The 24,184-nt window shown below is 41.3% G+C and overlaps 1 protein-coding gene across 1 annotated transcript in view; it reads left to right on the top strand.

The window, feature by feature from the left end:
- Positions 1-24,184, top strand: part of phlpp2 (PH domain and leucine rich repeat protein phosphatase 2) — a 102,376-nt gene that overhangs the window by 39,037 nt on the left and 39,155 nt on the right. The window contains exons 4-6 of the mRNA XM_062028014.1: positions 7,060-7,250; positions 7,486-7,611; positions 18,976-19,130. Coding sequence (XP_061883998.1) covers positions 7,060-7,250; positions 7,486-7,611; positions 18,976-19,130 — 472 coding nt within the window. The remainder of the gene's footprint in view (positions 1-7,059; positions 7,251-7,485; positions 7,612-18,975; positions 19,131-24,184) is intronic.

Below are 24,184 nucleotides of genomic sequence, written 5' to 3' on the forward strand. Positions count from 1 at the left end.
GACATCACTCCAGCAGTTATCAAAAGGTTTGACAGCCTTCAATGGAAGTCGTTTCTATGACTCAGAAGTGATGCTATATTCAAACACAGTGTTACTGTTCAAACTTTGTGTAATGTTAGTGGCCAAAAATATTGAATATACTTGTTAAATAATACCTCTACCTTGTTTTTAATGAATACTTGGGCCTACTACGCTACTTTATTTTAATGTTGGTCATAGGGTTGTACGGTATACCGGTACTAATGAATCAAAAATGGTACTATACGGTACTAAGTACTGGTTCGCCATAATTTTTCTTTTTTCAGGCATGACGGCGCGTCGTCGTCACGTCGTGGCATTGCTGGTTTTACGAGCAGAGGAGCATGTTCGGCAGTGCACAATCACGGAATACTTACAAGCAGACACAGTGTGTAGACAGAAAAGGGACAACGGACGCATTTTGGCTTAAAACCTAACGATACAGGTGAAGCTCTAACACTGAAACGCCCACAGGAAGAGGTGCTTTATAACATGGCTAGGTAGTTAGCGGCTAATGTCCATCCACAATCGGCAGTGTTTTACCTTCTTCTAAATCACTAATCCTCGCCTCCATGGCGACAAATAAAGTGAGTTTTTTACAAGTATCATCCCTGCAGGAATAGCTAAACAGGTTTCACTACACACCGTGGGAAGATACAATAGCTCACAGGCATCACAATGTAAACAAATGCCATGGGTGGATCTACACCTGACATCTACTGTAATGATACCAAGTACAAGAGCGTATCTAGTCGATACTACTATGATAACATCAATATTTTTTATTGTCACAAAATATATTTTTTAAATTCATATCATATTCATAAACTTAGGAAATACGTCCCTGGACACATGAGAACTTAAATTATGACCAATGTAACTACTTGGTATCGGATCGATACCTAAATTTGTGGTATCATCCAAAACTAATGTAAAGCATCCAAACAACAGAATAATAAGTGATTATTACATTTTAACAGAAGTGTAGACAGAACATGTTGAAACGGAAAATAAGCAGATATTAACAGCAAATGAACTAGTAGATTAATAATACATTTTTGCAGCTTGTCCTTTATATTTCTGACAAAATAATAGAATGGGGACTGCCACAATATGTTACTGCATACGTCAGCAGACTAAATTAGGAGCCTTTGTATGTTTACTTTCTACTAAAAGACAAGTTGTCTAGTATGTTCAATATTTTATTTAAGGACACAATTGTTGTTCGATTGCAATAAGAAACAAATGTTTAATTAACCCTAAGATTTTTTGTTAAAATTAAGCCAATAATTCCATTTTTTGTGGTACCCTTTATTTAGAAAAGTATTGAAAAGTATCGAAATACATTTTGGTACCGGTACCAAAATATTGGTATCGAGACAACCCTGGTTGGTCATTATGGTGGTACTTGGAGAGTAGAGTGTTTTCTGAGGTGGTACTTGGTGAAATAAATGTGAGAACCACTGCTACAGTACAGAGAGATTCTAGTGCCTTCACCCAGCAAACACATTCAGCTAATTACAGATGACGACCTTTGGATGAAAGCTCTTTTGGATCCTGGTCCTATAGACAATTTCTTTTTTAGTGTGGAGATAAGATGGCCCGTGCGAGCTTCCTCCTTTCTCCAAGATGTGTTTAGCCTCTCTGGAGGGTTGTTGTGTGTGTGATGCAGTAATGCAGTTTGTTCAAACACACTCCACTGAGCGATGGTAATAGAGACAGTAGGCAGATGTGAGGTGTATCACAGCACTCGTTCATGTGTCTGGTGTATCATGGAAACTATCAAAAAAGATTATTATCTGTGATATTCCAGAAGAACTTTAAGTGTGTAAGGAAGAGGCAGAGCAGTGGATGTGCTGCTTGCCAGTCAGTTCATAATCACTTTTGCTGGCGAACATAAAAAACAGACTTTCTTTTTAGTTGGATGTCCTGGATGAGTGAAAGTGAAGGAGCAGCAGATTGAAACCTGTACTTGATAGAGGTGGGCTGTACTGCAAAATATGGTATTGATCCGATACCATGCATACGGGGCCTGTGTCACCAATACAGATACTTCCAAGATTACATAAATATTTATCAACGTCATTAAAAGATTTTGTGATCTTACCTTTAATTCGTTGATTAGGCGTATCTCAGATGGTGGTTGTGGTTGCCAGCGTCCACTATCCTAGTCACTGCTGTTGTGTCCTTGGGCAAGACACTTCACCCACCTTGCTCCCAGTGCCACTCACACTAATGTATGAATGTTAATGAATGTTTGGTGGTACATATGTGCAGATGTAGCTTACCCAGCTCAGTGGCCTTGTGGTTAGAGTGTCCGCCCTGAGACTGGAAGGTTGTGAGTTCAATCCCTGGCCGAGTCATACCAAAGACTATAAACATGTGACCTATTACCTCCCTGCTTGGCACTCAGCATCAATGGTTGGAATTGTGGGTTAAATCACCAAATGATTCCCGAGCGCGGCGCATGCTGCTGCCCACTGCTCCCCTCACCTCCCAGGTCAAATGCACAGACACATTTCTCCACACCTAGTGTGTGTGTGACAATCGTTGGGAATTTAACTTTAACTACATCAAGTGTTAATGTGGACTGGATGAATGATGCTAACTTTTTAGCTAATTTTGCAGCCGGACACCTCAGTCATATAACTTGGAAGTTGACACATGCTAAGTGCTAGCATCCTAACATTAGTATGCCAACATTAGCATGTTAGCTCTTCTAGCTAAATTTGCTGATACGTGCCTTTGAGTCCCATAATATGTTAATAAACAGTACCTGGCCGGTGCGCTACCCGTTCACAGGCATTTTCTTTAAAAAATACACATTTTTATTTATTTTCATTTTCATAATTTTATTTAGAATAAAACACAGGACATGGTTTTTGAGTTAAAAAAAATATTGTCATTGACACACTATTTTGTGAACAATATTAAAACAATGTAACAATGTCAGCAAAGTAGTAAAATCCCCCCTAATTCTTTTTTTTGTCACATAAAAGCGGACGACATCAACCGTTTGAGTAAGTTTGAGCAAAACTGCTCAGTGGCCTTGTGGTTAGAGTGTCCGCCCTGAGATCGGTAGGTCGTGAGTTCAAACCCCGGCCAAGTCATACCAAAGACTATAAAAATGGGACCCATTACTTCCCTGCTTGGCACTCAGCGCCAAGGGTTGAAATTGGGGGTTAAATCACCAAAATAATTCCAGAGGGCGGCTACTGATGCTGCTCACTGCTCCCCTTACCTCCCAGGGGGTGGAACAAGGTGTCAACATGGGGCAAATGCAGAAAGTAATTTTAACACACCTAGTGTGTGTGTGTGACTAACAGTGGTACTTTAACTTTAATAAAGTTAATGCAGTAGTGCAAAATAGATAAACAGCAAAAACGTATACTGTATGTTGGATGTCTTTGAATATGAACAATATATTTGAACAACACAACAACATATACACAGATATCTGTTAAAATAAACTGAGAGGAAAACCAAAAAAATGTAGATGACATCATGCCGGTATTGGTCTAATACATATACCACCCTGTTATGATGATACCTCACTCATAGTTAGCAGCAAGGAAACAAAGTATTTCTTCACTCCACCAAGGAGGTTGTGTTTTCATTTGCTTAGTTTTTGTGTGACTTCACTCTTTTATAAAAGCTGGATTTTTGGTCTGTTTTTTTCCAAAGGTGTTTAAGGGTTGATAGGAATGTGCACGTCAATTGTGCAAATCTATATCAATACAGTACAAATTACAAAACCCAAAACCAGTGAAGTTGGCATGTTGTGTAATTCGTAAATAAAAACAGAATACAATGATTTGCAAATCATTTTCAACTTCTATTTAATTGAATAGACTGCAAAGACAAGATATTTAATGTTCGAACTGAGAAACTTATTTGTTTGTGCAAATAACCATTAACGTACAATTCAATGGCAGCAACACATTGCAAAAAAGATGGCACAGGGGCATTTTTACCACTGTATTACATGACCTTTCCTTTTAACAACACTCAGTAAACGTTTGGGAACTGAGGAGACACATTTTTGAAGCTTTTCAGGTGAAATTCTTTGCCATTCTTGTTTGATGTACAGCTTAAGTTGTTCAACAGTCCGGGGTCTCCATTGTGGTATTTTATGCTTCATTATGCGCCACACATTTTCAATGGGAGACAGGTCTGGACTACAGGCAGGCCAGTCTAGTACACACACTCTTTTACTACAAAGCCACGCTGTTGTAACACGTGCAGAATGTGGTTTGGCAGTGTCTTGCTGAAATAAGCAGGGGCGTCCATGAAAAAGACGTTGCTTGGATGGCAGCATGTGTTGCTTCAAAACCTGTATATACCTTTCAGCATTAATGGTGCCTTCACAGATGTGTAAGTTACCCATGCCTTAGGCACTAATACACCCCCATACCTTCACAGATGCTGGCTTTTCAACTTTGCGTTTATAACAGTCCGGATGGTTCTTTTCCTCTTTGGTCCAGAGAACACGATGTCAACAATTTAAGGACATGCACTCAAGCAAGGAAACATAGGACAAGTTTCTGATGCCGTGTTTTTGTGTATCGCTATACCATACATACCCTATTGATGTTTCATATGCCACATAACTTTGTTTAACTCCATACGACTCTATATTATACCACAACAAGTATTTTTTCCATTCCATCTGTATAAATAAAAAAAAGAAAAACTAAGAAGAATAAATGATGCAATGATGAATGATGTAATGGAACAAAAAAATATTATTTCAGTAATCTGATACGACAATATAAGATTGAGGACATGAGTCATGTTGTGTCAAAAAACTGACTATGTTTTCATGATCTCTCATGAAAATTATATTGCGTTGGTGGTATTATGGTTACAGTCGACCCTTGTTTATCCTGTTTAATTGGTACTGGACATGACAGCAATGAAGACATTTCCACCTAGTAGATGATGATAATAAATCAAATATTTTCCTAGAGCATAACAAAACTGTTTAGGACCTTCTAAGTATGTTTTTTTTTTTTTACCACAGAGTCCTCTAAACATGATATAACACGAATAATTCCACTTGACATTGTATTAAATTATTTATGATTTATAGTTGCCAATCCTGGTCTGTGCTTTAAGAAAAATACAATTATTAGTAAATACTAAAAACAGAACTATAGATACATGTACACAGATAAGACATGTAGCAGGTAAAGCACACATTTGTTCAAGATAAAACACAAATTGTAGCAATTTGTTACAAAATTCAGTCATTTCACTTGCATTAGTTAACATTAGATGGGCGGTCTTATTTGGCATCAAGCCAAGCAGCTGTGTGCGTGTCTACGTATCTACATGTTACGTGTGCACAACAGGGAAGCTGGTTAACTTATGAGAGTAGCATGTGTGTGTTTGTGAGAATGGCAACGTGTTGGCTGAGTGACAACAGTGAGTGAGTGGGTGAGTAAAGAGAGCGAGAGGGAGTGCAAGCACTGCGCAGTAGAGTGGTGAACAGGTCCGGTTGTGTCCTGCAAAACTAATAATAAAGCAACCAGATTGGCACGAATTGGCGGACTAGTCTTTCTAAGCTGAAAGCGGAGCTAAGCAGGCCCATTTCGGGATAAAGTGAAGGGTGTTACCCCCGGCAAAAACATTGACCCTGGAGGGAACGTCTGCCCTGTGCTCCTTGACTACGGTCTGCACCGCAGCCGAACAGCAGGACATGTGTAACAACTACCGTACATTAATACCTGTCACTCTTTATAACTCCTTGTGCAGATCTGAATGCTTATTATTGAAATGTTTACCTAAGTTTGAAACAAAGGTGGTAATACTAATCGCCACATTTGGCGGGGCGTGTTTTAAAGCAACACTTGCTGAGCGATGCCTCCCTGTTTAAAGCGTCACCTTTATTGTTAGTTTTGAAGCCCAAATGTCTCCATGTTGCGCTTCACCACCCTCTTTATTAACTTGTAGAATTTCCGTTTTTTGCCATTCTTCCTGTCCAAGATGTTATTGCTTGTATGCACCTTGTGTGTACGTTTTGACACACTCAACATCATGCACCTCGGCTCTGCAGTCAGTGCCGCATAGCGGCATTCAGATGAAAGAACGGTACCGGTATTTTAAAAAAATAGTATAGTACCGATTGCAATTAATTAGTATGGCGGTACTCTATTAGTACCGGTATACCGTACAACCCTAATGACAGTATACTGTACCACAAATATGGGAACAGGAGGGCAAAATATGGGAGTTTTCCAGAGAAAGCGGTATGCATCCACACTGTCATGACTTCTTGACGGCAAAAGCAAAACGTCTTTCTGTCTTTAAACGTAGCAGAATTGTTGACTTGCACAAACAAATCTTGCAAGTGCTGCTAAGCTTGCACAGTGGCCTTGTGGTTAGAGTGTCCGGCCTGAGATCGGTAGGTCGTGAGTTCAAACCCCGGCAGAGTCATACCAAAGACTATAAAAATGGGACCCATTACCTCCCTGCTTGGCACTCAGCATCAAGGGTTGGAATTGGGGGTTAAATCACCAAATATTACTCCCGGGCGCGGCCACCGCTGCTGCTCACTGCTCCTCTCACCTCCCAGGAAGTGAACAAGGGGATGGGTCAAATTCAGAGGAACAATTTCACCACACCTAGTGTGTGTGTGACAATCATTGGTACTTTAACTTTAAGCTGCAGCATGACCGTGATTTAAGTATGACCTGTATCATTTCTTTAAAAGGTCCTGATGGTTATGGGGCCAAGTGCAAAACTGGAGTATTGGTGGAGATGTTCCATAAGCATCCCTCTTTTGACATAAGACCAAGCAGATTAAAAAATTGGCATATAACAACATAATAGTAAGTGTGGCCACAGGAAGGGAACTTATTTGTAGATGCTATCTGACTGACCTGTGACTTCACTGAGCTTTAGAACAGTTGCTGTGAAAGATCTGCAGTTATTAATCACAGCAGACGGAGGTGAGGCTTCCTGTCCATTAGTGCGATGTTTGTGGTTCTGCACTAACCCTCACAGTCAGGACTCTCTCTCTGTGTCTCTGTCCTCCAGAGCGACCCTTAAATGCCGACCAGCTGGAGCGCACCCTACTGAAGGGCGTGTTCAGCGTCAGGAAGGGCAAGACGCAGCTGCACAAGTGGGCTGAGCGGCAGGTCATTCTCTGCGGAACATGTCTCATCGTGGCCTCTGTTAAAGACAGCCTAACGGGCAAGATGCACATCCTGCCTCTGGTGGGGGGAAAGGTGAGAGGTCAGAATCCAGGGCAGGCTGAAAGCACATCTGTACAATCTAATAGCACCCAATTATTGAGTACTGAATCATACAGAGGTGTTTCTAATATTTGGGCCTATTTACGGTTTGAAACCCAATAAGGCAGTTATGATATCATCGCTCAGTATGATACAGTGCATTTGAACACCACTGCCAACTACAACCGTATGAATTAACATGTATTCCTCATGGTGTGTTTGTGTGGAGGTGGAGGAGGTGAAGAGGAGACAACACTGTCTGATGTTCAGCTCTGCAGGATCGCAGGCTCAGACCTACTTTGTCAACTTTGACACACTGACTGACTACCAGCGATGGCATCGGCAGGCATCCAAAGTAAGCAGGAGACAAATAATGTGTGTTTTTCACCCATCTTGTTTGCCTTGCTGTTTGTTCCCACCACAGCTACAGTCTGTATATACAGCATACATACTATGTATATCTTTGTGCAATACATAGTTTACATTAGAAAAATCTCACCACACACCACCTAGTATGCCATTATTTATTACTGTTTGTTTGAATTTAAATAGGTGGAGAAACAGGTTCATTATACTTTCTGCTGTAGGTCGCTGGCATGGATAGATCAACAAAATATATATTTATTTTCATGGTAAGAGAATTAAGGACATATTTGAATTCAAAATACCAACTTAACAAAGAGGCAGCATTTACATGACATGTTTGAGTGTGATGATAATCTCATAAATTACGTATGAGCCCACATTTCATGTTTTGTTTGTACACAGCTAGCCAGACAGCGTATGTACTGTAGTTGTAATAACACCCATGATCGATTTTAAAGTGTGGCTCACTCGATGGACAGTTGTCTGTTTGGTCCAGCTAGCACGCCATTCATGTCCAAATAGCTTGTCTCCATATTCAACATTTGCAGCTTCGTGTCAGGCCGGCCTCACTCTCTCGGCTTCTGTCTGCTCCAATGTTTCACCCTCTCTCTGTGCTGGCTTCAATAAATAGTAGTTCATCCTCCGTTCATTCAGTTTCAAAAAGATACGGTTGTGAATCCTCATTTGTCCAAAATAAGTCGTCTTCGTTCTCTGAGTTCAAACCCCAGCCGAGTCATTGAAATTGGGGGTTAAATCACCAAAAATGATTCCCTGGCGTGGCCATTGCTGCTGCTCACTGCTCCCCTCACCTCCCAGGGGGTGATCAAGGGTGATGGGTCAAATGCAGAAAATAATTTCGCTACACCTAGTGTGTGTGTGACAATCATTGGTACTTTAACTTTATTACCAAGTCTGGTGATTAGAAAACACTCCTGTTTGAATCCGGAAGTAGGAACAAACATATGATGCCATAAGTCGGATGTGCGCTGCTATGGAAATGGAAATCAATGCGCTAAAGAAGTCAGTCCCGGGAAAATATTAAAATGATCAAAATATGGTAAATATTGAACATATTACATATAGTTATGAATGCGTTTGTTATTACATTATCTATATACTCGCAGTGTGTTTATAAAAAGTTGCTGGAAGGTTTTTAAGTTGTCTTAGAGGGCTTTGTAGGCTACAATCTTCCAAGTGTTTTTTATTGTCTTTAAAATAAAATAAAAATACGTATGTGTTTTTGTCTCTCATAATGATTGTGAATGTTAGGCAAAATTCCCCAAAAAGTGCAGTTCCCCTTTAAAAACACTCAACTGTAAGTTTTTTGGTTTATATTTGCTTGAAACAGTGGATGTCCTTGCATAATTCTTTCCCCTAAAAAAATGTATGTTTGTAGTAATAAATATGATTGGAACATTTTATCATTATTATTATTATTATTATTATTATTATTATTATTATTATTATTATTATTCCTGCCACTTCATTTTACACAATACAACATTTTAAGCCTTTTTTTTTGGACATATGCCACAATAATACCGTACCGTGGCCTTAATACCGTGATAATGTTGCCGTGAGATTTGATACTGTTACATCCCAAATCCTGTGCTTTTTGAGATTGAGGTAACAAGGAACTCTTAAAACATTGATAACAAATTCAGAAAATATAATATATAATTATATAACATATCAAATATAACCTCCTCAGTGGCCTTGTGGTTAGAGTGTCTGCCCCGGCCGAGACATACCAAAGACTATAAAATGAGACCCATTACCTCCATGCTTGGCACTCAGCATCAAGGGTTGGAATTGGGGGTTAAATCACCAAAAATTATTCCCGAGCGCGGCTACCGCTGCTGCTCCCCTGCTCACGTCATCTTCTAGGGGGTGGAACAAGGGGATGGGTGAAATGCAGAGGGCAATTTCACCACACCTAGTGTGTGTGTGACTATCAGTGGTACTTTAACTTTAACTTTAAAATCACAAGTTGATTCGATGTTTTTGAAAAAAAAAAAAAGCCACAAAACAATACAACTTATGCCGCAACTTTTGGAGAAAATTTCTGCAAATTCAGGCAATTTAGGTTGTAACAATCACAAATAAAGCCTGCAGATCTTAGCGGGACTGACTAATATTCTGCGGCACAGTGGTTTGGAGTGACTGCTCTGCAAAACACCCAGTGTAACTTAAAGTACCAGTAGAGTGGAAACACAAGTTGCCTCTATATTGAAGCTATTATCATATATATCTTTTGTGTGACACCAAAAGACTTACAAAGTTTGCGAGTAAATAGATCAAAATAGTATCAATCTCACAGAGATTCCCGTGCCATTTTGAGAGATAATGAGTTAGACACGTGGTCGTGTGACGTAGAGGTAGGAATCACAGATCCCTTCCCTACCAACAACAATGCTAATCATGCACACTTTGTGGGAGTCAATAACGACTACTTTGAGACAAATGATGGTTCAGAACCTTATATTTTTGATCCCGAATATAAACAGATCCAGCTTTAGTGAAACACTAAGCATCATGTAGCAGTATTGCTAAGTGCTAACCAAGAAATACAAACTAAAACACAATAAAATGATAGCTTACTGTACTATGTCTGCTCTCACTTTGAAGCTGACTAATAGGATGTCCATATCTTCTCGTTTAGATGAAAAATGTATTTTAAATTTACACAACGAAGGATTAAAAAAGTTGCTGCTGAGTCTGACACTGTCTTCTGTTGTAGTGTGTTTGTCTCCATCTCTGCGTATGAACTGAATGTCACTGATGAACAGCTTCTAGATGCATTGCTAAACCCTCCTATTATCCAGATGAGAGGCATGGTTAATGATTAATAATAATCTAGAAAAACTTTGATTCGATGATGCGGGAGCAGAGCAGCAGCAAACTAGACATTGCTGGCTCAATGCTGCTGCATAAGCTTCTTCTTTTTTACAGTTTCACTGCAATTTGCATCCATATACTGTATGTTGCATTACTGCTATCTTGATTTTAATTTTATAATTTCATTAAAGTCTCTCCTTGAGTCCAGTGCAGCATAAACTATAGTTAGCTCTCGGTTATCAATACTAAAATACTTCAAGGTTCAAGGTGTCTTTAATGGTACCCGGAGATAAAATAGTTGTGCAGACGTTTGTAATTCAGCGTCAAGGCAGAACGAAACAAGCTAACACAAATCACATAAGACGTAAAAACATTAAAAACCACAAATGATCACCAGTACACTGGCACACTGTAAAACAATAAAATATATTACAAACTAAACCAATAAAATCATTGTGATAAAAGTGCTATGGTATAATAAATAAATACAATCACCATGCCTTATTTAAGAGTGGGATGGCAGCAGGTAACTATTCTTATGTTGTTTAGTCTTACAAAGAGGAACTTTATCCGCGTTAGCGCTTATAATAACAACATTACTAATATATGGTTAATATTCAGGTCTCAAATAGTAAATATAGTATTGTTTGTGGGTTTTGGATGGTGATTTAGAGAGTTGTGTGGGCAAAATAGAGAGCCCTCATAGACTCCATTGTTAGCTGATTTTTTATTTATTTACAACTTAAAATGCATAAAAAAAATAAAATATGTGTAAATGTCTTATTTAGGGATTGTGAATGATAGACAGCACATTTATTTCCACATGTCTGTCTAATTTTTGCGTATTTCCAAGGTATGACTGATCTGATAATATGGTCAGAGTGCAGAAGCGTTACTACTGTGACGTCAATCTCCGGAAATAGCCGAGGGTATTCGGAGCGGAATCTTCAAAATGGCTGACTGAATTTGTGGCATTTTGTGATGTTTAGACTGTATTTTCACATACTTTGTGGATTGTTAATACAGTTGGATATGGTTTAATTGATACATTGAAACACTAAGTCAACTTGTTTTTCCACTCTACTGGTATTCTAAGTAGTTTTAGCTGAGAACTCTGTCCACAACTTTAGCGTACAGACAAGCACACGTCTGTACAATTTGCAAAAGTTGGTTAAAAAAACAATTGGTTCATTCATTCAATACATGGGATTTCAGCAGGATCTACCCCAGTCTGCTGACATGCAAGCAGGGTAGTAGATTTTTGTAAAAAGCTTTTATAATTGTAAAGGACAATGTTTTATCAACTGATTGCAATCATGTAAACACACAAATGTAAATCCAAGACAACAATATGTTGTCTGATTTATTCATGCTTGCGCAAATTTTAACTATAACAAAACTTTTTAACATCTGACTGAATTTGACACTTAGTTACTACTCACTCAGTTACCAGAACAATAAAATACAGTAATACAACTCCTGTGACTGTAACATCAATAGAATACAATTGGTAGGCTAGGCTAGCTGCCAGTCTGTGCCAGAACTTGGTGGTCCTAGAGGTCCAGTGATCACACGTAAGAGCTACTATGCCAGCTTTAGTCACAGCTTCCCCCACTTTTAGCTTTGTCTCTCTGTAAAGTGAAGGTACAACATTGTCTGCAAAAGCCGAGCGTGATGGGATGTCATATCGTGGCTTAATAGTTTTGATCATGAACCTGAAGCCTTCTCTCTACACTGCGCTGTATGGTCGCAGGTCTTTTGCAATGAAACAAGCGATGGATCTGGTTATCTTCTTTGCCCGTTCAGAACTGGTTGTGCGTTGATCAGCTGCCAGTGTTGTTAGTGGATGATCCTTTTCCTCTGATAACTCTGGGTGGTGAGCGCAGGGATTTGAAGTATTACCAAAATACTTAACTTTTGCGTCGCAAAGTCTGCACATTGCATGAGTCATGTCAAGCCCTTTCTTGCCACGGTAAAATCCAAAGTGTCTCCAAACGTTTGCTTTCAAAGTCCGCGGAGGCGGTTGTATTTCTTCTTAAGGCTGCTCGGTTTCTTTTTCTTCTACCTGCATTTTAGCGGCAACACAACAACACCACACTCCCCTTAGTAGCTAGCCACCAGGTAGCCACGCTGCTTATTGCGCAATACCTACGGTAGCCCAGAAGGCCCATACACATTGCTGGGAGCGGGGGAAGAAAATCGATTTTTGAAAAATGAGAATCAATACATACAACGTGAGAATAGAGATTTGAGCTTGCCGGCTGGTTTGGGGGCTGGCGTGCGGACGGGGTGCATTGACTTCTTCCCCCGTTGGGGGGCGCCATCCCCTGGCCAGAACTCGTATGGGTACGTTGCTGTGTGGATGGCCGGGATGCGGTGTTTGAATTGGGCATGGGGCTGTGCATTTTTTCTGCGTTTGGTTGCTGGTATGGGCTCTGCGGGGTTGGGTTGGGGCAGGCGGGGGCTGGCTTTGTTTGGCGGGGGGTGGGTCACGGGCCGTGAGGGGGGGGTAGGGGGGGGCGTCTTCCTGGCCGTAGTTCCTGGTTGTCGGCCGCATGGACTGGGGGGGATGTCCGGGCCCTCTACTCCTCCTACTTATAGCACACACAGTCACACAAATATAGGACTTTGGGGGTTTGTCCTGCGGGGAGGCATGGCGGGGGGTTGAGGATGCCTCCTATGGGGCTCCAGTCCTCCTGTCTTGTCCCCTGCTCGTCCATCCCTCAATCTTAGCTGCATATTAGACACTTAGGATTTGGAGGGCTCGGCTTGGTTGGGACCCACCAAGACCTTGATGTCCCCCAATTTTAATCGCATTATTAGTTCCCACAAGCATACATATCTCACTCACGCATCAATAGGGACCGGAGGTCGGCTGTAATGGCTGACCTCCTAATTTTAACTACACAGTAGACACTCTGGGGGCCTTGTACACAGGCATGTGGGGGGGTTGGGGTTCGGCGCACCCCTCATTGCCTCGTCGGCCGGCGCGGATTCCGGGGACTGCGTTCTGGTGGCCTGCCAGGCTTTTATTAATTTATTATTATTATTATTATTTATTTTTATTTTTATTTTTTTAAATTTATTTTATTTTATTTTTTTACCAATAATTTTTATTATTTACTTACTTTATTTTATTTTATTTATTTATTTGTATTTGTTATTTTTAATTTAATTTAATTTAATTTGTATTTTATTTTATTATTATTATTTTTTTTTTAAAATTATTATTATTATTATTTTTGTTTAATCTTATTATTTATTTGTGTGTGGCGTCGCGCGGGTCTCGCTTCCTGTTGGGTGGGGTCCGTGCCTGTGTGGCCCGACCTTGCGCTGTGGGGTCTCTGTTGGCGACTTGATGTGGTGGCGGCGCGGCGCCCGTGTCTGGTCTGGATGCTGTGTCTCGGTTGTTTGGGCGGTGGTGTGTTTGTGCGGGTTTGGGTTGGGGTGGTGGGGTCTTTTGGTGGGGGGGGGGGGGGGGTTGTTGGTGTCTCTTGTTTGCGTGTTGGCGTTTCGGCTTGCTGGCGGGCTGGCGCTGGCTGGTCTCCGTGATCCTGGTGGCGTGTGGTTGCCGGTCGCGTTTTTTTTTGATCGCTTTGATTTGATTGGGTGGTGCTGGCTGTCTGGGGGTGTTGTGGCTGCTGTTTCTGCTGCCGTTTGTTTGTGGTGTGGGCGCCCGTGGCTGATGGGTCTGGTGCAGGGGGGTGGCTGATGTTGTGACTGGTGGCAGCGCGCGCACGTGGTGGTTGTCGGGGCTGACAAACTGTGTATATGTATGTGTATGTGTGTGTGTGTATGTATGTATGTATGTATGTATGTATGTATGTATGTATGTGTATGTGTATGCATGTGTATGTATGTGTCTGTATGTGTACATGTGTATGTGTATGTGTATGTATATATATATGTATGTATATTTCTGGGGGTACGTTCTGGGCCTGCCTGTCGGGTGGGGGTCGGCGCCTCAGGCTACTGCATCCGGACTGCGTGTCTGGAGCTCCTGGATCCCACCGTCCATCCCTTCCGGGTGCCCGTCTTGGTTGGGGCCTGCTGGGTCTGGTCCCTGCGTCTACTGTGGTAGCTTGGTGCTGCAGGGTATTCCGAGGTGCTGCGAGTCGGCCAGTTGTTGGGGTAGCGACCTTGTGTGTCAGCATGTCTGTGATCTTCTTTTAATTCTTTTTATTTTATTTTATTTTTTTTAAATAGATTTAATTATTTATTTATTCTTATTTTTTTAATATATTTTATTAATATTATTATTATTATTATTATTATTATTATTATTTATTTATTTATTTTATTTATTTATTTTCCCCTACCTCAGGGGGGGGGACTCGGCGGGGCGGTTGCTGGTTGTTCCATCTCCATCGTTGGGGTCCCTGCGGGTGGGGTGGGTGGTTCCTGTGGCCCCGTGCTGGGTGGTCCTGTGGCGGCCGGCTTGGGTGGGGTGGCCGTGGGCTGGCCTCGCCGCGCTCTCCGGGGGTGGGGGGTGGGCTCGTGGGGGCCCGGTTGCCGGTGGGGCGGGGGCGGTCTTCCCGTCCGGTTGCGGGGGGTCTCCGGGCCCCTCGGGCGGGGCGTCCCGCCTTTCTGTCTGTGTGGGGTGTGGTCTCTCGCTAGCTTGGGGTCTGGCTGCCCCCTGCTTTTCTCGTGCCTTGTCCTCTGCCGGGTGCGTCTGTCTGCGACCTGCTGCTGGCCCTTGTGGGCGGCGCGATGGGCCAGGCTCTGGGGTTCCTGTCGCTGTCCGGCTTGGCTGCGTGGGGGCGGTGGTCCCTGGTTCCCTGGGCACCGCACCTACTGTTTGTGGGATGGGCTCTCGGGGAGGCTGGGGCCGTACTCTGGCTCCCGCACACACTGGGAGTCAAATGTATTGTACATGCAAATTCACATATACTCACATACATACATACACACATACATACACTACCGTTCAAAAGTTTGGGGTCACCCAAACAATTTTGTGGAATAGCCTTCATTTCTAAGAACAAGAATAGACTGTCGAGTTTCAGATGAAAGTTCTCTTTTTCTGGCCATTTTGAGCGTTTAATTGACCCCACAAATGTGATGCTCCAGAAACTCAATCTGCTCAAAGGAAGGTCAGTTTTGTAGCTTCTTTAACGAGCTAAACTGTTTTCAGATGTGTGAACATGATTTCACAAGGGCTTTCTAATTATCAATTAGCTTTCTGAGCCAATGAGCAAACACATTGTACCATTAGAACACTGGAGTGATAGTTGCTGGAAATGGGCCTCTATACACCTATGTAGATATTGCACCAAAAACCAAACATTTGCAGCTAGAATAGTAATTTACCACATTAGCAATGTATAGAGTGTATTTCTTTAAAGTTAAGACTAGTTTAAAGTTATCTTCATTGAAAAGTACAGTGCTTTTCCTTCAAAAATAAGGACATTTCAATGTGACCCCAAACTTTTGAACGGTAGTGTAGGTACCTACGCTCCCACATACATATACAAATACAGTACATATTTACACACTCAAAGTTCGTACATCCACACGCACATTCATTATACAAACATACTGTATACACATACTGTAAAAACATACATATACACATACTGTACATATACATTCACTGTACAAACACACATATACACATACTGTACATATACATTCACTGTATAAGCACACATATACACATACTGTACATATACAAGTACATATGCACACATACACTCATGCACATAATCACGTTTCATCAAACATATATTGACGTTGTTGCCTTGGGGTGAACTGGGTATAGCACATGGCGCACTGACAAAGCTTGGCCTAAGTACTATAACAATCTACAAGGTTAATGTAGGTTGCTTCCATTTTGCTGCATTCTTTCGTATCTCAAGTTATCATTACGTATATGTATTGTTGATAATAAAGGTAAAGTATTGGTATTGTTTATTATCAATAGCACTATTTGTATTGGTATTCATATTGCTCCATTTTTAGGGTAATAATGCTCATTGTCATTTCTGTATTATTTTTTATTTTTGCTAACTGCTTATTTGCTATTACTTTTACCATCATATTTGTACATGTCGTATTTGCTGATGTTGCTCTATTGTTGTTGTTGTTGTTGTGTTTGCTGTTGTTGTTTTTGTCTCTCTGTCTAATCCCCCTCTTGTCCCCACAATTCCCCCCTCTGTCTTCCTTTTTTTCTCTTTCTATCCCCTCCTGCTCCGGCCCGGCTGCACCAAATGATAATATAAGTACATTTAATAAAGTCAAAATACAAATAAGGCAACAAGAGAAGTATCCTACACTTCTCTTTTGTAAAGTAAATCTGAACAGCCAATATGGGCATATACATCTGCTATATGATTTGCCCGAGAAGCTGGGCAGGACATTTTAAAAAAAATGAAAAAATAAAAAAAGAGATTTGAGTTCGAATCGATTTTTTCCCACACCCCTAATGGATGGTTAAAAAACATAACATCAAGCAACACGCCCTTGCATTGGCTTGGGGGTTACTCCGTGTAATAGTCCATAAGTCATTGATCATTAGTGTAAGGATTATAAAACAGTGAGAGCATCTGCATCACATGTCTGCTATGTATATCAAAGCCTTTTGAGCAAATATGACAAACATCATCTATGACCAATATATTCCTTCTTTTCAGATCAGATCAGATCAGAAGTACTTTATTAATTTGTGTGTCTTCAGTCATTTATGCTAAGCTTGCTTTAAATAGTTCAATGATTTTTGGGCTCTTCTCACTGAAGCCAGACATTTGAGAGTGTCAAATGAGGTGGACACGGCCTATGATTAGCCATGAAAGAAGCAAGCCAACCGAACAAAAAGGAATCCAATTAGCTGCAGATTTACTCTAAGTGCATTGTCTCTACAGTCTTTCTCTGCCACGGTTGTATGGACTATTACTGGGTTAGAGTGCTCTCTATTTAGACAGAGATGTTTCTAAGGAGACACAGGGACAAGACTGAAGACTTTTGGTGGATGTGGTTCCTGGTTATGCAAGTTACTGTATTTACGCTACTTCGCTACGTCATACTGAGGAGTTTCTAATACTGCAGGTTAATAAATGAACCCCTTGTCTAATTCCACTTTCTTCATTTTTGAGTGGCTGCTAACAAACTTTCAAACTATGAATTAATATTGAGCCCCTCAGTTCTATGGTAGTCAAACTCACTTTGTAATGTTTTTGATAACTGATAATTAGGGCTGTCATGATTAACAAAAGTTGTTTTGATGAGGAGCAAAGTGTGACAACAAACCCTGTTGTCCCCTACTATTTCGTCCCACAGGGATACTTAGATTTAAACCAACCTTATTGATCCCCAAGAGTAAATTGCTTTATCACGTTTATCTACATTTGTTGTAGATATAACATTTAGATTTAACTTTTAGATGTATTATTTATAGCTAACATTTAGAATTATATTTAACATTTAGATTTACTTTCAACACTTATATTTCACATACAGGTCTAACAGTTACATTTAACATTTTGATTTAGATTTAACACTTATATTTAACAGTTATATTTCAGATATACTGTAGATCTACCAGTTATATTTAACCTTTATATTTAACATTTATGTCTAACATTATAATGTAACAGTTATTTTTACATTTATATCTAACATGTAAATATAACAGTGTATAGTTAACATTTATATTTATATTCAACATTTATATTTACTTTTAACATTTGTCTGAGTGTCTAGTCGATAGAAAAGCGCTATGTAAATCTAATCCATTATCATTATTATTATTGTATCACTGCACCTTAATTGTAATCTGAACATGGAAGTGAAGCACCACCCACCTCTGAACGACACACGCATCAGGCGTTTGCTGCAGGGATGTTGCCTCTTCTCACAGTGAAAAATAGTCCTTTGTTGTTGGGAGAACAACTTGCCATGGCTTTGAACCTATTATTTCCATAAGGTAGGCTTTATTTGGTCCATTTCTGCTTGCTTGTGGCTCATCAGTAGCAAGTGAACTGCAGCCAAGTTCCCCCGCTACGGCATGGCCCGAGTATCAAAAAGGAAGTGTTTGCGTTAATCTCCCGTAATTAAAATGTTTAGTTAATACGTTATTATCGCGTTAACTTTGGCAGCCTTAATATATAATTCTTTATGTATGTATATATATATATATATATATATATATATATATATATATATATATATATATATATATATATATATATATATATAAATATATATATATATATATATATATATATATATATATATATATATATATATATATATATATATATATATATATATATATATATACGAGATGAACCTGTAGCCCATGTATCCTTACACTACTATATATATATATACTGTAGTGTTTTTAGGAATTTGCTGCAAACATTTTTGTTTCTTAAGTTTTCGTCTGAACTTGGGGACCGTAAATTGTAGTGCACCCTCACAAAGCTCAGATGGTAACTCAAACCGTGCATACGGGCTCTCTACTGTAGCTACCATTTGGAGGATGATATTCTGAGCCTGCATGTTTGTGTGTGTTGAGGTGGTGTCTCAGACCGTCAGCCTGGTAGACCTATCCTGCTACAGCCTGGAAGCGCTGCCTGAGTATCTGTTCTACAGCCAAGACGTCACACACCTCAACTTGCGACACAACTTCATGAACCTGCTGGGGCCTGGAGGTCTGCTCCATCTCCCCAGGTAACAATCTCAACACATCATCTGCCTTTAGGAACATACAATAAGGTGGACGCAGTGGATTTTTGTATTTTAGTTTATACACTTAGGGCCTGATTTACTAAGATCTAAATACCACGCGGTAAATAGCGTGTGCAATCTATGAAATAGCGTGTACTATCAGTGGGCGTGTTGTGTGGGATCTACTAAGACTGCGTGTGCAATTGTAAAGTGGTGCAGACCACCTTATTTAAATTAGGATTTTGCGTGTACTATATGGGGCATCACCATGGAGACACTCTAATTTACTGCACATTCATGTTATCATACTCCAACCTGTGGAGTTTTGTTTAGTTTTAAAAGAAGCAGGAGACATCTACCACTTTTTATAGGCATTTTCGAAGCAGTCGTGCAGTGCATCTACTTTGAAACCACTTTTTTTTTTTACCACTGAAGGTGCTTGGGAGGGAGGCTGCACTTACTTTGCTCAAAACACTAAAAATGCATACTTAAAGAAGTTTTTTTTAATATAAGAAATATTTTAATAATATAATAAAACAAACGTAATTGAAAATATTTGTTTTAATGAGCCCTTTAAGTTCTCTAGCAGCTATGGGGACGGCGTGGCGCAGTTGGGAGAGTGGCCGTGCCAGCAACCAGAGGGTTCCCGGTTCAATCCCCACCTTCTACCAACCTTGTCACGTCCGTTGTGTCCTTGAGCAAGACACTTCACCCTTGCTCCTGATGGATCGAGGTTAGGGCCTTGCATGGCAGCTCCCGCCATCAGTGTGTGAATGTGTGTGTGAATGGGTGAATGTGGAAATAGTGTCTAAGCGCTTTGAGTACCTTGAAGGTAGAAAAGCGCTATACAAGTATAACCCATTTACCATTTACCATCTATAAAATTATAAAAGGATGCAGCTCTAATATGTCTTGTTTCTGTCAGTCCAAAATGCTGACACACACACGACCTACTGTATCTGTCCATCGTCTGTCTGTGCAGAGCAAGCAACGATCCTGCAGCCGTGTGTGGAACTGTCAGTTTGCACGTCCTTCTGACATGTGCAAAATAAAATGCTAAATAGTTAAATTTAAAAATTATATTTGCAGCTTCTCTTCCCAGTATTCTGGGCGGTTTGATGAGCAGCATATATTTTGCATATTGATGAAGACAGAGACGCAACATACATTGCACGCCTTATTCTGCTCACTTAACAGAAACAATTTACTTTGCACACGTTTAGTGGATCGGCTTTGCGTGTGCTATCAGGTTTGCACTTATTTTAGTACACTCAAACCATTAGTAAATCAAGCCTCTGGTTTCTCTTTGACAAACATCCCATTAGATATTTGGAGAATAAGAACTTCAATAATATGCTTAAAGTGAAACAGTCTTTTGTGTCATTAATCCAATACACTTTTAGCCTAAACTTCAGTCTTTTATAGCTAATTGTGTTATTTGAACAAGCTATCAGTATATAAGTGACCTGAAATTATCTTGAGTTTGCTCTAAAATAGGCTATTAAATGTTCTGTACTTGCATTCATACTGGGTCTCTTAAAGTCTAATGGCCACAATAATACCTCAGTGATGCTTTGCCATTATACAAGTCTAATACTCGGTTTCACCGCCGAGTCCGTGGACGAGTTGCGTGCTTGTTGGGAGACGACAGACTGGGAGGCAATTGGAGCGGCCACGGACAATCTGGACGAGTATACGGACACTGTGACCTCATACATACAGTTCAATGAGGTGCGCATCATTCCAACGCGCACCAGGGTTTGGTATAACAACGACAAGCCCTGATTCACACCCAAGCTCCGACAGCTGCGCAAGAAGAAGGAGGCTGCGTGGAGAAGCGGGGACCGGAGTACCTACAGAGAAGCGAAGTACCACTTCAACAGGGAAGTGGAGAAAGCTAAATCTGTGTACTCTAACCGTCTACAAGAACAGTTCCGCTCCAATGATTCTGCAGCCGTTTGGAGAGGTCTAAGGGCCCTTACGAACCATAAGCCCAAAACCCCCCAGGCCCTGAATGACCGGACTCTCGCTCAATTCAGGGCCTCAACACACATTACTGTCGTCATGAACGGCCTTCAGCTCATCAAAGCCCTGCTCCCCCCACCATCACCCTCCCCACCAATGCCAGCACTTCATTAAAGGAGTTAAAGGACTCCAAGGACATCATAGGACTGTAAAGGCCCTCCATCCGAGAAGAGGATGTACGCCGGCAGTTCTTGAAGCTGAATACGCGGAAGGCCCCCGGGCCGGATGGTGTCTCCCCCTCCACTCTCAGACACTGTGCGGATCAGCTGGCTCCTGTCTTCACTGACATTTTTAACACCTCTCTGGAGCTATGCCGCGTGCCGTCCTGCTTTAAGACCTCCACCATTGTCCCTGTCCCCAAGAAAGCACGGATCACAGGACTAAATGACTACAGGCCGGTCGCGCTGACGTCTGTGGTCATGAAGTCCTTTGAGCGCCCCCCTCCTGGACCCACTGCAGTTCGCCTACAGAGCCAACAGGTCTGTGGATGATGCAGTGAACCTGGCCCTCCACTTCATCCTGGAGCATCTGGACTCCCCAGGAACCTACGCTAGGATCCTGTTTGTGGACTTCAGCTCTGCCTTCAACACCATCCTCCCTGGACTGCTACGAGACAAGCTCTACCAGCTCAGCGTGCCCGACTCCCTTTGCAGTTGGATCAATGACTTCCTGACAGACCGAAGACAGCACGTGCGGCTGGGTAAGATTGTCTCGGACAGTCGAACCACGAACACTGGTACTCCTCAGGGCTGTGTACTTTCCCCCTGGCTCTTCTCCCTGTATACAAACGGCTGCACCTCCAGTCACCAATCCGTAAAACTGCTCAAGTTTGCGGATGACACCACCCTCATCGGGCTCATCTCGAATGGCGATGAGTCCGCCTACAGGAGAGAGGTGGACCGGCTGCCCGTCCTGGTGCAGCCTCAACAACCTGGAGCTGAACGCCCAGAAAACAGTGGAGATGATCATGGACTTCAGGAAAGTCACAGCCCCACCATCCCCCCTCACCCTGATTGACTCTTCCACCCCCGTCCCCATCGTGGACTCCTTCCGTTTCTTGGGCAACACCATCACCCAAGACCTCAAGTGGGAGCCGACCATCAGCTCCCTCATCAAGAAGGCGCAGCAGAGGATGTACTTCCTGCGGCAGCTGAGGAAACTTAAGGTGCCGACCGAGATGCTGGTGCAGTTTTACTCAGCCAACATAGAGTCCATCCTGACCTCCTCCATCACAGTGTGGTTCCCCGGCGCCACAGTCCAGGATAAGCATAGACTGCAGCGCATCGTACATGCTGCTGAGAAGGTGATTGGCTGCAGGCTCCCATCCCTCCAGGACTTGTTCTCCTCCAGGACCAGGAGGCGTGTGGGTCGGATCACAGCTGACTCTTCTCACCCTGGACACAAACTATTGTCCCCTCACCCCTCAGGCAGGAGACCCACACCTCCCGCCACCTGAACAGTTTTTTCCCCTCGGCCATCAGGCAAATGAACAATAACTCCTAACAGTAGCTCCTTGAATTCCTTGAATTCCTTCTAAGTCTATAACATGATCTGATAGCTCAGTTACAGCTCTTTTTATTACCAAATATGTGTTATATGTGTTTTATGTTGCACGATTGCACCATGAAAAATTCCTAGTTTGTGAACCCGTTCTCAAACAATGGCAATAAAACTATTCTGATTCTGATTCTGATTCTGATTAATAACTACAATCCTAATAAGAACATACTGTTAATCAGCACCTTTAAAGGCAATTTTGTATTTGATTGTTAAGGCCGCTTCCTATACGCAGATCACGAGCTGTGCATAGAGCCCTGCGATCCCCTCTCTTGCGTGAAGAAGCACATGTAAAATATCAGTTATTCATATAACATTTTACTGCAAACATATTCCTAGTTGCTTGCTGCTATTGGAATACTCCCTTTTACAGGGAAGAGTCCTTCCAAATTATTTTATTCTAAGGCTGTCTAAACGAAGAGAGGTGACTAGCATTGAAGATTAACAATTTATTCTACAAAACAGTACAAAAAAAAAAAGCAATAGCAATACCAGCGCTGAAGAGAGGACTGAGCCTTCTTAACTCTGGAGCATTCTCTCGAATGTTTTTGTCCACCTTGCTGCCTCGCCTTGGCGGAGATAGAATCCGAAAGTAACCTTTTTGTAACTGTTAAGCACACACACACATTAGTAGAGAGAATAATATACAGTATGTGTGTCTGCGCATAGATAAGCAAAATAGTGAGAGCATTGTTTTTATCTTCTTTGAGCTTCACCAAGGCCAAAGCTAGTAACTTCTAAGGCGTTCCATTTTGCTCAAAGGTGGAAAAAAATTCCCCTAACACTGCTCCGTCACTAATAATAATATAATGGCATATTTCTTCCCGTGGCGCACAGGGTTAGTGCTCGCCTTGCAATGCAGTGAATTTCGGTTTTAATGTTTTTTATATTGTCGTTTTGCGCTTAAAAAAATATCGATAGAATTTATTTCCACAAATTAGTTTTAGTATAAAAACATGAATCAAATTAAATTCAAGTTTTATAAAATGTATATATAAAAATAGTTTCTCATAAATAAAAAAAGTAATTGCTTAGGGCCCCAATTTGAAGGTGTTGTTGTCAATGAATGTGCGATTAAAGCGGTTCCATTTTGAGCAGTGTTTCTTAACAATAGGGGCGGGGCCCACTGTTGGGCCGCGAGTGCCCCGTAGAGGGACGCCAAAAAAATAGGCTTTTTTCGCTGTGGTCTGTATGGCCACTTTTACACCACTTGTGGAAGTAATGAAACAAATCTAACCGAAAAAGTCTGCAGCTAAAGTCATGGAGAGGTTTCTTAAGCACAAAAAATATGACTGAAGTGGTTCAGTTCAGTTCAGTTTATCTTGAACATGCATACGATACAATGTTATGCATCACATATTGTGAAGCTGTATTTTTATTTACACTTTTAATTTGATTTGACAGTTTAGTTAAGAAACATATTCATTATTTAGTTTATTTGTTTAGCACAACGTATGTAAAACACTTATGTAAAA

This window comes from Entelurus aequoreus, linkage group LG02 (genome assembly GCF_033978785.1).
Source record: "Entelurus aequoreus isolate RoL-2023_Sb linkage group LG02, RoL_Eaeq_v1.1, whole genome shotgun sequence".
In the NCBI taxonomy this organism is placed as follows: Eukaryota; Metazoa; Chordata; class Actinopteri; order Syngnathiformes; family Syngnathidae; genus Entelurus; species Entelurus aequoreus.